Below are 15,390 nucleotides of genomic sequence, written 5' to 3'. Positions count from 1 at the left end.
AGGGAGACACTCAAAGCAAAGAGGTGGTTCTTACTCTCATAAGAAGCAGGAGTGGAAAACTTTCTTTATGTACAGGACAACTGGTTGTTAGGCTGATTTCCCATCATCAAAATCTACCAAAGCCTTTGCATTTCCCTGCTCTTTCTTCCAGGTAAATTCATCTGGAACACTGAGTTAAGGACTAGCAACATAGGTCCTGTCATCTGTCAGAGGGCCTCAAATGATTGTGGAAGCTGCATAAAACTATTCTTTACAATGACTGCATCTCCATATGGTGAATAGTTTGTGAACAGCAATTCTCCATGCAGATTAACAGTCCAACCCTATGAATGTCTACTCAGAAGTAACTCCTGTTATAGTCAATGGGGATTACTCCCAGGTAAGTATTAATAGGATGGCAGTCTGAGTCATTTTCTATATGTCATAAGGGACCCTTATATTTGGTCATTTGTGATGTGTGGTAGGAAACTGGTCAATCAACATAGTAAGCTATTCTTGCACATAAAGTGCCCACCATGTGACGGCAGCATCCACATAGAGTGGCCTGGCTTGGCTTGGTTCTATTCTATTACCTATGCTTTAACACCTACATGAAACTACTGGGGGAGATCATTCAAAGTTTTGGAGTTGGGTGTCACCAATATATGGATGACATCCCTCATTTTCACCTTTGACTAGAAAGGTGGTGGAAGTCCTGAAATGCTGTCTGGAGGCAGTGATGGGCTGGTTGAGTGATAATTAGCTAACATTAAATCCAGATAAGAAAGAGGTGTTATTCATGAGAACAGTGCTTCAGAAATTGAATTGTCAGCTTGTTCTGGATGTGGTTGCACAGCATTTAGAAGATCAGGTTTGCAGTTGGGGGATTCTCTTGAACCTGGTTTTGAACATGTCCAGCCAATAGTGGCTGGAGCCTGGAGTGTGCCAACTGCGTCCTTTTTCGGATTGGCATAATCTAGTATGGTTATCTATACACTGGTGACATCAAAATTAACTACTGTAATGCACTCTATGTGTTTAAAAATTGTACTTGAAACAGAATGCAGCTGCTCAGTTATTGACTGGGATTGGATCAAGACCATGTCACACCCCGACTGTACCATCTACACTGGCTGCCTATATGTTTTGTGGCACAGTTCAAAGTGTTGGTGATGAACTATAAAGCCCTCAATGATATGAACCTTAATTTTCAAAGTATTTTTTTGTATGAATCAGTCTCTCCTGTGAGATCATTGAGTGAGGCTCTATTGTGGGTGTTGCAACCTTTGGGAATGTGGTTAGCAGTGACTTATGGAAGGGCTTTTATCTGTTGTGGTACCTAGCCTGTGCCACTCCCTCCTGCTCACAATTGACTGGTTCTTCTGTGCAGGCATTTCAAACGGGAGTTAAGACTTCTGTTCAACCAGGCCTTTCTGCTAGTGATTCTGCTCTGTTTATGTTTCTTTTCACTGGTGATAGCTGCCCTGTTGTTGAATGTAGTTGTTTTGGGAATGTAGTTGTTTGGGATTGGAAAAAAAAAAAACCTGTAAAAAATGTTCTCTCTCTCTCTCTCTCTCTCTCTCTCTCTCTCTCTCTCTCTTTGTTATTGGTGGTTGGTTGATTTTAGATTATTGTGATCTGCCTTGAACTGTCCACTGCACTAGAAAAGGTGGGATACAAATGCTTTTAAATAAAGATAGCATAACGTCCATATGTCCATATCTGATCCAGCCGTAGACCTCTGCAGCCCTGTGCCTGGGGCAAAGCTCCACAATGGCGCCCCCCACAGGCTATCGCCACCCCCGTGGACAGAAATCCACCCCCCCCCACTCACCAGAGGCTCGTGGAGCCTTCTGCAACCTCCTCCCACGCCAGGGAAACCCCTGTGAGGTTCCCCGGTGCTATAAACTGCACTTCAGGCAAACCGGAAGCACATTTTCCACCCCTGTTGGAAGCCTCAGAGAGGCTTCTGCGGGGTCCCAGTGGCCAGCGCCCGGGGCATTTGCCCCAGGCAGGTCTATGGTAGGCACACAACTGATCTTGTCAATGTTGGGACTTTCAGTAAGCAGCAGAAGTGAATAATCTGCATCAAGTTAATAAAATAAAGTATATCATATACTAAAAGCAGATTCATCTTCTACATACATATGACATCTATCATCAGAAAAACATAGTTAACTTCTAAGAGATGCAAACAGAACTTCTTTCAATCCTGCACATGGTCTCCAGACTAAAACAAAATGCTGGTCCATGATCAGATAATGACATCTGCTATTTTACAGTAAAAACCTACTTTTATGCATTTTAACCTTTAATTACCAAAGCAGAAGTACTTTTCAAAGGTAGGAAAAAGGAAAATCCCCAGATCTTCATACACTTATTTCATTTGTAGAACAGAGCTAAAACCAGGGTCACATTTGTGGGAAGGTCGCCGTTACTGGGAGCAAAGGTACCACCAGCAATATTACCCAAACAATTTCCATTATCAGCACACTTATCAGGGACAAATGTAAGGAATGTCTCCAAGATGCACACTAATGTTGTGTAATTCCTGCCTCAGAGGGGAAAAAATGCTGCTTGTTTGGAAATAACCTCTTGAAATACCCTTTTGTGAGCTTGTGTCAGGCTCTGCTCAGTGCTGTATAGTGTAAGGCAAAGTTTCTCAGACTGTAGAGTGTAAGGCAAAATTTCTCACTAGGTGGGTCGCAAGCCAATTTCAGGTGGGTTCCCATTCATTTCAATATTTTATTTTTAACGTATTAGACTTGATGGTACCATGGGATGTGACTACATTTGCAGAAATGTTACAGATCTGTACTTTTAACAAGCTACTGTGTATATTCTCTTAACAGTGATAGTCAATGGAATGTACTCCTGGGTAAGTGTGGGTAGGATTGAAGCCCAGGATGGTAAAAACTCTTCCTGCTTGATGATGTCACTTCTGATCATGACATCACTTCTGGTGGGTCCTGACATTCTCACTCTAAAAAGTGGGTCCTGGTGCTAAAAGTGTAAGAACCACTTTGTAGAGTGTAAGGTTAATTTGGAAGCGTTGGGTTTATTCATCTGCCCTTAGGATAAGATAGGTTAGTATTTTTAAAGTGTGTGCAGTATCTTAAAAAAAACAACACACCAGATATTTCACATCATGTGGGGGGGGGGGGAAGGAGGAGAAAGAATCAGAGTTGATGTTTCAATGAAAATGACGACCTGCCTGCCAGCCAAATCCTATCCACACTTTCCTGGGAGTAAGCCCCATTGACTCTAATGGGACTTACTTCTGAGGAGACACGCATAGGATCGCGCCCTCAATCCGGTGTCTCGTCCACAAGTGCAGCGGTCCCCCGCCCCCTCTCCGTTCACTCCTGACTTATCTGGATGCTAACCTGGGTTAGCAAACAAACTTGATCCGCAGCTCTCGGGAGACTTTAAACGGAGCCCTTCTGCCGGTTCCACCCCCACTCCGGTTGTTCCCCTGCCCGTGCGCGCCCAGCCAAGGGCACCGCCGCCGGCACACGCGTCAAACTTCCTCGGTGGAGCAATCGGGTCCGTGTCTCCCGGTGCCATGGAGATAAAGGCTCGCATGGGGGGAAGCCATCCTCATCATCACCACCGCGGGAGAGAGAGAGCCCCAGCCAGCTGGCAGCTGGCCCCGTCCTCCCAGCCTGCAGGCACAATGGCCGGGCAGCTGCTGGCGAAAGCCTCTGGAGCTGCGCTTACCTGCGGGGGGGACTGCCGGGCTCCACGCGGGCGGGGAGACGGGACGGAGCGTAGGAGTGGTAGGCTGTCAGCACCACGCTGCCCGAGTCCTTGATCTCCATGGCCGGAGGCGCATGTCTTCCTGCAGACGGGGCTGCCCGCTCGCCGCTCCGGGGAGCCCGTCAGCAAAGCCCGGCCATGGCCGCCTCGCCCCTCGCTGCCGAGTGCCGGGCGGGCCGGGAACGAGCGTGCATTCGAAAACACCGCCCCCCGCGCGCCCGCCCGCCCGGGAGGAGGACCCGCAGCGCCGCCAGGAAACCCGACACCCGGCCTCGTCCGCCCAGGCGCAGAGGGACGCGCAAGGCTGCCGGGGGAAGAGGCGCTCCCGCAGGGAAGCAACAGCCAGCCCCGCTCCAGGCGCCAGGCATGCCCAGGACTGACCCCTTGTGGTCCAGCAAAGGGGGCCAGCTGAGCAGGGGCAGGGACTGACCACACAGATTCCCCATAGGTTGACCAACCAGATCAGTGGTTCTCAAACTTTGAGCACCAGGGCCCACTTTTGAGACTGAGAATCTGTCAGGACCCACCAGAAGTGATGTCCTGACATCATCAAGCGGGAAGAGTTTTAATTATCCTAGGCTGCAAAGCTACCCAGAAGGAAGTCCCATTGATTATCATTGTTCAAAGTATATACAGAGTGGTAGCCTATGAAAAGCACAGATCTGTCACATGTCCCCAAATGAAGTCTCATACCATGGCAGCATCAGGTCTAATAGATTTAAAATAAAATATCGACATGAATGGGGACACACCTGAAATTGGCTCATGACCCACCTAGTGAGTCCCCACCCACACTTTGAGAAACACTGAGGTAGATTCCAAATGGCAGCATTTCAAATTTTGAATACAGTGTTCTGTATTTTAAATATGTCCATACTTTGCATTGGAAATGAGCCTAATAGAGCAGTGTTTCTCAAACTGTGGGTCGAGAGTCACTAAGTGAGTCACGAGCCAATTTCAGGTGGGTCCCCATTCATTTCAATATTTTATTTATTTCTGGTCTAGGGTTTGATCGTGGAGAAGTGTGCTGAGGGGTTGGTCTCTTCCAGGCTTATGGTTGCTGATCAGTTTCACAATCTACTTTTAAAATGCCCCCCCCCGCCGCCCAAACGGAGGAGCTATCTAGTCTGCAGTTTCCAATAGTAGCCAAAAGCCATAAGATTATTCCAGAAACTCACAAGCAGGGCATGATAGCAATGATCATTCTTCATTGTTTGTTCCCACCTTCTGCTCTTCAAAGGTATACTTTCCTGTGAACATATAAGTTTCAGTCAGTTGTAATGCAGATTATGATTATATTATGTTCCTCTTTAGTCATTATTTAGTAACCCAACATGCCTTGAACTCTTTAGCTTTTCATCAGCAGAAAGGTTTTTCAATTCCCTTCTCATTTTATTTGCTCTGTCTTTTCTAGCTCCAATGACAGGCAGAACTATAAAACCATTGCTGTTTTCAATGAGCTGACCCCCAGATCTCTTTTCTGAATTGACACAACTAGTTTAAATCCCATCGGTATATAGGTTAAATGCCCTAGGGCAGTGTTTCCCAAACTGTGGGTCGGGACCCACTAGGTAGGTCACGAGTCAATTTAAGGTGGGTCCCCATTCATTTCAATATTTTATTTTTAATATATTAGATTTGATGCTATCCTGGTAAGTGACCACATTTGGGGAAATGTCACAGATCTGTACGTTTAATGGGCTACTATGACGATGCTTTTAACAATGGTAGTCAATGGGACTTACTCCTAGGTAAGTGGGAGTAGGATTGCAGCCAAGGATTGTGAAAAATTTTCCTGCTTGATGACATTACTTCCGGTCATGACATCACTCCTTGTGGGTCCTGACAGATTCCCATTCTAAACAGTGGGTCCCAGGGCTAAAGGAGCGAGAACCACTGCCCTAGGGTACATTATTTTGTAGTAATAATTTATTATTAAAATTCAGCTAGGGTTTGTATTATTTATTGGCCAGCCATTTTGTTGCCCATCCATCCAGTTTGGCATGATCCTTTCAGAGTTATTTGTGGGTCATTTCAGATTTTGTTATCCAGAGTCATTGCATCTTTCTCAAATGTGGAGACCTCACTGCTCACCCTTGACTCCGAATTCCTTTGCAATTGGCTGGCAAAGCACCAACATGATTTCCCATCACAAAATATTTGCAACTTGATCCTTTTCTGCATGGCTGCAGAAAATACTTTTTCCTCTATTTCATTTTAGCCCTGGCACTGTAGCCCCGGGCTGCTCCATTAGGAAGAGGCAGCTTGTGTTCAAATCCAGTTTTCAGGCAGAATTAATGCACTACAAACAGTTAAAAGCACTCATTTAACATTAACGGTCAATAAATCACCATTCTGAATGGATAAGTGGATAACAATCTATTTTGTCTGTGTAACATCTGTTGTATTACACAGCACTAACCCTGTAGCAATACCCTCTGGCCCATTAAGGGCCACTTTGCTGACATCTTCCCTTTGAGTCTTTGTAGGGTCCCTGGACTAATGGCCATATTGCCCAGTTTATGGAATTGTTTAGACAAAAATGGCACTTTAGTAGCAGTGCATAGACTTTGATAGCTAAAGCCCTCAATTCTGTAGCCAATTCTGTGCAACCAATTAAAAGTTGCCAATTCTGTGCAACAGGGAGAATCTTGAAGAGGCTCCCAGTGTGGAAGGGATTGTCTCTCCCGAATTGGCCTTTTCAGCCACACTAGACGCTGTTCCAGAACCACCGTTCAGAGCGCAATACCATAGTCTTTCGAGACTGAAGGTTGCCAACAGACCTCTGCAACAAAAGATAGAATCTACTGGGCATAATCCCATACTTCATCTTCTTGCACTGGAATTGTTGAGTAGAACATGCATCTTCAAAGACAATTATTGAAAATTAATATAGAAAACTTAGGTGATAACATAAGTTTAAAACTCAGTTAAGATCAGTCATACTGGTTTTAACAAGATAAATGGTTGACCGTGATCTTGTAATATGTTGTTCCAAAATAGTACAAATAAAATATACTTCTCAAAAACAAGCTGTCTGTATGTCAGGGGATGCATCAGAGTTTGAACAGCTTGTACATTGGCTAAGGTTCACACTTTCAGGTGGTTCACCCAACAAGGCCAACCCTGAATCTTCAGCACTGGTGGCAGTAGTAGTGCTCTTTGTGATCGAGAGTGAACAGATGGTGTCATGGGGTGTCTAGGACAGGCTTGGTCTCTTGATTCCAGTCAACCTAGGGCCAGCACTAATTTATATCTTCTATGGCAGTGTTTCTCCAACTGTGGGTCAGGACCCACTAGGTGAGCGGGTTGAGACATAATTGTTGAGACATAAATGCGCACAAAGCACTTCCTCATTTCATCACAGAAAGGAAGTGCTATGTGCGTGATTACCTCTCAACATTCCAAGCATTGGGGAGCCCTGTAGAGGGCTGCGCATGGCTCCCTACACCTCTGGAGGCTGCAGCAGCCCTACATTAGTGAAAGTAAGTAAAAAGCACCCCTGCCAGGATCGCCTCACTGCCTTGGTACCTCCGCTGCAAAAACTTTCTTAGGGAATAAATCCCCCTAAAAGTTTGAGAACCATTGGTATATATCACAGACCCCAAGTAATTAATCCATTGTGGATGGTAGATTCATTTTTTTTCTATATATGTGACTACAATTCTTTTTTTATTAAAAAATAAGCAATCATTTCACACTCTTCTAAATATATATATTCTAAGGGTTTATGTTGTGGAACACCACATTGCTCTATGAAAGCAGGGAATTTGTGAAGGGTGATGAGGAAGATGGCACAGCCACTCCTATGCCCTTCCCATGCCCCATCTTCTCCACCATTTTTTGGGTACTGCAGGGCCTTGCCCTGGGCCCCACAGTCTTCAGAGGTGCAATATTGCATTTCAGCCACAGAAGACAATTAGAAGACAATAACCTCTCTACTTTGATGGCTTTCCTTGCAGGATAAGAGACCTTCCCTCAGTCTACTTTGCAGATTTTATATATTAATCATTAATATTTAATTTATTAACATTGGCACTTAAGGAATCTATTTTTAAAATTCTCACTTTGGTATTTTTGGTTCTGTTTTTCATTGAACCTCAGGAACTTAAACAACTACAATTAACTGTCAGAATGACTTTTCAGTCATATAATTTGTAACAACCATCTTCAAAGGACCTAATTTCAAAAGACTCCTGTTCATATCATTCAATCTGTTCATGAAAGGATGGGATTTTAGCTTCATGAAAACTGTACACATCTGCTGCACAGGCAAAACGAGGTGTAACATGTCAAGATACAAATGACCCTTTCAAAGGAATCATTCAACAATTTATTCATCAACAACTACCTGAGATGTGAATTTCAAAGGACATATTTTCTTTATCTTTTATCTGCATACTTTCATAACTGCCATGACTTTATATAACTGCATCACTGGAAACAATGAACAAACCTCAACAGATTTCAGTCCTTACACAGGGAGAATGGAAAAGATACATTTCACAATAAGGGCGTCAGTGGCATTCCGGGGCGGGGCGGGGGAGTAAGGTTTGCAGGTGCTTCCACATGCCATGTAAGCAGCCCCATCCCCTCTACTCTTAAGCCATTCTGAGTGGTGAGAGCAACATCGAAGAGATGCCTGGAGTGGCTCTGAAGGCTAGGGGAGGGGCCGCTTACACAGTGCATTGAAGTGCCTGCAAAACTTACCATTTTGGCCTCTTTCTGGGAACACCACTGAAGGGTCCTGCAACCAGCAAGACTGAGTATGCTAGTGGATGATAAAGCAACTGGAGGGTGCTACGTGGATTATCCCAGTGGGATTTTCCCCCCATTTTTATCCTTTTTTTGCGTTTTGCTACTGAGGTCCACAACTTTGGTTCATTTCAATATGAATGCATTGACTATGGTTGAATATCTAGACTGATATGGTACCCTTCTACATCAACCAGTGGAAAGAAATAAGTCACATACTCCGTGTTTTTTGTTTCAGCTGGGGTTTGGCAAATGTACCCTTGAATTATGCCAGGACAGTTTGCCTTTTGATTCCTACCAGTAACAATGTAATCATGTCTCACACTGCATTTTACTTTTGACTATTGGCTAATCATTACCTTTTGCATCTTAATATAGAGCAGAATGGCAATTTCATGAAGCCTTCAAACTATGGTAACAATGAATGATTATCTTAAGAGTTCTAAAGCAATTTCTCTTTGTAACATATTCATTTATTCCTCAATCATTATTCATATGCTTACTAACTTTTATGGGCTTAATTTAAAAAAGATGCTGTACGCTTCCATTCATAGGCTCCTGCAGTGTTTCTTCTTAATGCAGCGTTTGATCCCTTTCAGCTTGGAGCAGTGACATCATTTCTGTGGTCTGGTTTGCTGAAGCGGGAAATAAACATTAACCAGTGAAGTGGTGCAGTAGCCTAGAAGTGGTGGGGAAACTTGGCTCTTCCTTGAAATACAAATTGGGAATCTGGCATATGGTGCCATAGCAAAAAAAGAAGGCACATCAAGAAAGTGGTATACACAAAGCAGAAACACAGAAGGCTGTTAAAAGAAAATAATACTGGAACAGGAATTTGAATATAGCAGAAAAAGGCAAATAGTACGTCACATGGATTTTAATCAGCCTTCTTCATTCTTTAGCAATTTACTCCATTGTAACAACTTCAGATAGTAGCATACTCAAAGAATTAGCATTCCAGAGCAACTAAGGTATCTCAATGTTTTTTCCACGCCACAAGATTATGCTCCAAGATTTGGCTCCATGAGGATTTGTTACTAAGGACTGAAACCATAACTAAAGAAAACCATCATGCTGGCATTCCCACTTTAAACAAAATGTAAGAGAAATTATAGGCTCACACAAGAAAGCGCAAAGTAAAAAAAATTGTGGAGTGTGGAATGGGAGAGGATAAAGTAAACACAAGATGAATCAGGGATAAATGGCTTTGCTTAATATATGCTTAAAGTAGATTACAGCTTTTGGAAGGTGTTTTGATGCTGGCGTTTTGCCACTTTGAATATGATAACCCTATTTTATCAGTAATGTATGAATTTTCTCAGGAGCTGTAATGAATGGATTTGGAAGCTAAATTCCCAACTATTAATTGGTATGGGAAAATCTTTGAATTTTGCTTTTGTATGAATGTGTTTTTTTATAGTCCACAACCCAAAGGGCAGCTATTTAAGCAGCAGTCTTTGAAGGCTGCGAGGTTCTCAAGCTATGACTTCCACCAGTAGATCCTGACTTCACTACCTGATCCCTCAGCACTCTGATACCTCAGCAAATCAGGTAGATTAGGTTTTGTGGATCAAGAGAACCTAGACTGCAGTGATGGACTAAATAACACCATCTGAACTCAGTCTGACTGTGGTCAACTGGCTCCACAAGTTTTGCCAGGACTTACAAAGCCTTGCACTGAAGCTAATTGGTGGTGGATAGGTCGATGAAAGTGTCGACCCAGTGTGTGGCAGCAGTAAAGAAGGCCAATTCTATGCTTGGGATCATTAGAAAAGGTATTGAGAACAAAATGGCTAATATTATAATGCCATTGCACAAATCGATGGTAAGGCCACACCTGAAGTATCGCATCCAGTTCTGGTTGCCACATCTCAAAAAGGACATAGTGGAAATGGAAAAGGTGCAAAAGAGAATGACTAAGATGATTACTGGGCTGGGGCAACTTCCTTATGAGGAAAGGCTATGGCGTTTGGGCCTCTTCAGCCTAGAAAAGAGATGCCTGAGGGGGGACATGATTGAGACATACAAAATTATGCACAGGAACAATAAAGTGGATAGAGAGATGCTCTTTACACTCTCACATAACACCAGAACCAGGGGAAATCCACTAAAATTGAGTGTTGGGAGAGTTAGGACACAAGAAAATATTTCTTTCCTCAGCGTGTGGTCGGTCTGTGGAACTCCTTGCCGCAGGATGTGGTGACGGCATCTGGCCTAGGTGCCTTTAAAAGGGAATTGGACAAGTTTCTGGAGGAAAAATCCATTACGGGTTACAAGCCATGATGTGTATGTGCAACCTCTTGATTTTAGAAATGGGTTATGTCAGATGCAAGGGAGGGCACCAGGATGAGGTCTCTTGTTATCTGGTGTGCTCCCTGGGGCATTTGGTGGGCCGCTGTGAGATACAGGAAGCTGGACTAGATGCGCCTATGGCCTGATCCAGTGGGGCTGTTCTTATGTTCTTAATTCTTTAATCTGAGCAATTGAACCCACACCCAAAATAAAAGATGACACAACTGGATTGAATTAAACTTGAGCCACAAGTTCATTAAAGAGAAATCTGCAGTATATCAGTCAACTATGATAAATATAGTTTGGGTACCAGCCTCAGGTGATGCTTTTCTCCCCCCCCCCCACCTTAGGGGAACCACCCCAGCTCACAGCAGTCCCTTGACTGTTTGTCAAGACCAAACAGTTGACTGTGTTGAAGGAGGCAACTGCTTAAATTAGCTTTTTCGTCAAGCCCCTGAACTCTGAGTGAGTGAGGCAGTAGGGAGGGTGATCAAAACAGCAAGTGATAGGTAAACATCTTTTTTACTTAATTACTTAAGAGGATTGGCATGCACATTTGCTGCTGGGATCCCCATCCTCCAGCATGCTCCGTGTTCTCACCCTCCCCACCCTGAACTGCCCCTTCCACAACCTGATCTGGGCTGGCAGAGCAACCTGGTAAGTTGGGCATGCTCAAAGTGCTGCCGGCCATTTCCAACAGTGGCTCCATTGCAATGCAACAAGGCCTATGGTAGAAGATTGCAAAAACCACTGCTGTAGGCCCTCGATAGGACTGAGCCATAGGTGGAAGTGCTCTGTGTGGAAGTAGAGTATTCATGTGTCACATGACAGTGCATGCATCACTTCACAGTGCATGCATGTGCAATACCCATCAAAAGTGTCCCTAAAAAGTATTCAGAAACTGCCACTGGTTCAGAATGCTATGACCAGACTACCAATGGGGGTCATGTTGGAGAAGCATATCATTCTCACTTTGCGGAACTACACTGCCTTCCCATGTTTCCAGATCCAATTCAAAGAGCTGGTCTTGAAAGCCCTACATGTTTAGGTCATCAGTACTTAAGGACCACCTTCTACCATATGATTCTATGTGTCCATTAAGATCTTCAGGCTTGGTTCCATGGGTCATAATTGACGACCATGCACATGGAGTCCTCTCCATGATAGCCACCAGGTTGCAGAACTCCCTCTGCTTTTAAAAAGACACTGAAACCCAACTGTTCTACCAAGCTTTCGCCTGTGAGCTGCTGTTGAAGCCTTCAAATTTTTGTCTTTCTTTTAATTACTGTTTTTAATCTGATTTTATTGTAAATTTCTTTTGTATTTTCAGACTTTGTTAGTTGCCCTGGGATGGCTTGTGAAAAGTCTGATAGATATGGAAACAAACAAACAAACAAACAATAAAACATATTTTCAATTTGAGGCTTTTGTGCAATTGTGTTGACTACAACAATACTGTAGGTACACTAACTGCAAGTATAACTGTTTGTAAATTTCTATTGTTACTTCTATGCTGGTCTGAGACCGTTAAATAAACTACTACTACTACTACTAACTGCAAGAATGGCAAAGATCAATTTTCTTTTTTGACTTTGTATCTTTGTGTTGTTCAGACAACTAAACCAGAGGGTAACATTCTGATCAAATCTCTTAAAAATCTAGCTGGACAGCAAAGCTAGATTGATCTTTGCTGTTATACTTCCAAACAGCTTGAAAATTGCCCAAGTCTCCAGTTATTTAGCTGTTCTTGGGCTTTGCTGACTTTGCCTTCTTCCTAAGCTTCATATCTGCATCCCATGCCTGTGCCTTGAGCTTCTGCACCTTTCTTGCCTTTCCCTTAATGTATGCCTACCTATTTAGGATTGACCTGGAGTCTCCAGGAATCAAGGTCCGTCTCCAGGAGGTTATTGAAAGCAACCCTGGATTTTTTAAATGGAGCCTCTCTGGTTACATGGCTTCTCTCTCAGAGAGTAGCCTCTCTGGCTACTTCATGTTGTGTGTGTGGGGGGGGGGGGCGGGAAGTTTCCTGGAATAGCTTCAGTCAGCATTTGCATCTCTAGCCCTGGTTCCTCTTGGACTTTGCTACTTCATTATCTCATAACTTACTCTTATGTGACTGACCATCAAGTAAGTGCCAAGTCCTTCAGGTGAGCATTCCAAAGGAGGATCAGAGTGGAGATTGTGCTGGACTAGGGACATGTCAAGGGTGGGCTGGAATGTATATCAGTGGCAGTGATGATGCTGATATCTTATTCCCCTGGCCTGAAGAAAACACAGGTCATGGTTCAGGATGTGGACTCACCTCCCTGCATTACAATCTCTGAGCATGAACTGGAGGTTGTCCATGACTTTGTGTACCTTGGCTCAACGATCTCCGACACTCTTTCTCTCGATACCAAGCTAAACAAGCACATCGGTAAAGCAGCTACCACGTTTTCCAGACTCACAAAGAGAGTCTGGTCCAACAAGAAGCTGACAGAACATACCAAGATCCAGGTCTACAGAGCTTTCGTCCTGAGTACACTTCTGTACTGCAGCGAGTCATGGACTCTTCGCTCACAACAGGAGAGGAAACTGAGCGCTTTCCACATGCGCTGCCTCCGACGCATCCTCGGCATCACCTGGCAGGACAAAGTTCCAAACAACACAGTCCTGGAACGTGCTGGAATCCCTAGCATGTATTCACTGCTGAAACAGAGACGCCTGCGTTGGCTTGGTCATGTCGTGAGAATGGATGATGGCCGGATCCCAAAGGATCTCCTCTATGGAGAACTCGTGCAAGGAAAGCGCCCTACAGGTAGACCACAGCTGCGATCAAGGACATCTGCAAGAGGGATCTGAAGGCCTTAGGGATGGACCTCAACAAGTGGGAAACCCTGGCCTCTGAGCGGCCCGCTTGGAGGCAGGCTGTGCAGCATGGCCTTTCCCAGTTTGAAGAGACACTTTGCCAACAGTCTGAGGCTAAGAGGCAAAGAAGGAAGGCCCATAGCCAGGGAGACAGACCAGGGACAGACTGCACTTGCTCCCGGTGTGGAAGGGATTGTCACTCCCGAATTGGCCTTTTCAGCCACACTAGACGCTGTGCCAGAACCACCTTTCAGAGCACGATACCATAGTCTTTCGAGACTGAAGGTTGCCAATAAAATTCCCCTGGCCTGGGCCCTCCAAACCCCTTTGGTCCTACTTGGATTTATGCCAGCAAAAGAGCTGGCATAGATCAGAATAGGCCCATTGGGGACCATGGTGCAGCAGAGGACGTAAGTATAAAAGTTTTTTATTTATCTCTCTGCCACTCCCTGGTCCCTGGCTGGCCCATAGCATGCAGTGGATGCTGTCTCAGTGCTGCTGCATTCCCTGGGCCAATCTTGGTTGAGATTGGACTGTAAGACCACAGTGACCAGATCTCTAAGTTTTCCTGGGACATTCCTGCTTTGGAGGGACAATGTCCCAAGTTTCCCTCAGTTTTGTTCAAATATCTATGAAGAAAGAGTTCATGGGTTGGCAATGTCAAAGACAATGGCAGGGCTAACACGGGGGAAGCAGAACAGAGTGGCAACGATCCAGGTTCCTTGACAGCTGAGCTGGGAGCAGAGAAAGAAGCAGAACACCATGGTGGTGGTGGTGGGGAGACTAGAAATGGATAGGTTTCTTAAGCTCCAGTTTATTTCTCTCTAGAGAGATCTATAAGCTCTTTTAGAAAATCCCCCTTTTTTGTTTTTAATATCCTTGGTCAGTTTCCAGCAAAAATAGCATTCATAATTGGGCACAGCTAGACAGTGTGCACTGCAGCAAAATGCTACAGCATCCTCTTATTCTAATCAGAATCATCAACTTGAATGTGCACAGTGTAACAGACAGAGAACAAGAATTAACGAAGTCCCTTGTTAGAAACTTGCATCTGATTCAGAAACAGTTCATTCAATGCAGTAATATGTGGCGATAGTCCCACCACAAATCAAACAATATGGAGGAAAATCTTTTTAATGCACCATAGATGAAAATAGTCCACACATACAGTCTATTATCCCCTAGGGCCTAATTTATTATGACACAATGGTCCACACAACACATTATTGATTATTCGGAAGTGTAGCCAAATTGAAACAAATATCCAATAATATTCACTGGAGGCACCCAAAACCTACCCTGGCAACATCTGTACAATGTCATCAACACATATAATCTTAATTCATTTTTGCCCAGCCCACAGGTATACACATTTGGTCCCTGTTGCATATATGCAGCATTGGGCAGAAATGGGTTAAAAGAAGGCAATAACCTTTTGCTAACCAGTCAGATTCAGAAGTCCCCATAGACTTCCAAGGAGGATGCTGTAGCATTTTGCTACAGTGCATGCTATCTAGCTGCGCTGGTGAAACTGTGATTAACACAGAGAGCCAGATACTAGGGAATTCAACCGTGGGTCATGTCTTTGAAGCAGCTTGCAATCGGTTGGAAAAGGTCAACCAGAAGTCATCCTTTTGGTGCCAGTGAGTATCAGTATTTGTTTCAGGCACATTTGATGGATGGAGGCGTTGGCATCTCAGAGCATCTCACAGCTAAACTATGAGCTGTGTTATTTGAGTTTTCATAGCAAATTATATT

The 15,390-nt window shown here is 44.2% G+C and overlaps 1 protein-coding gene across 1 annotated transcript in view; it reads right to left on the bottom strand.

The window, feature by feature from the left end:
* ARHGAP28 (Rho GTPase activating protein 28) overlaps nucleotides 1–3,881 on the bottom strand; it is a 98,137-nt gene extending 94,256 nt beyond the window's left edge. Inside the window, exon 1 of the mRNA XM_066624315.1 lies at nucleotides 3,700–3,881. Within this exon, the coding sequence (XP_066480412.1) occupies nucleotides 3,700–3,800 (101 nt within the window). The 5' untranslated portion in view covers nucleotides 3,801–3,881. The remainder of the gene's footprint in view (nucleotides 1–3,699) is intronic.
* Nucleotides 3,882–15,390: the final 11,509 nt, after the last annotated feature.

The sequence above is a fragment of the Tiliqua scincoides genome, chromosome 4 (assembly GCF_035046505.1).
Source record: "Tiliqua scincoides isolate rTilSci1 chromosome 4, rTilSci1.hap2, whole genome shotgun sequence".
Taxonomy (NCBI): domain Eukaryota; kingdom Metazoa; phylum Chordata; class Lepidosauria; order Squamata; family Scincidae; genus Tiliqua; species Tiliqua scincoides.
Note: the sequence above shows the minus strand (reverse complement) of the source record. Positions and strands in the feature narration are given on the sequence as shown.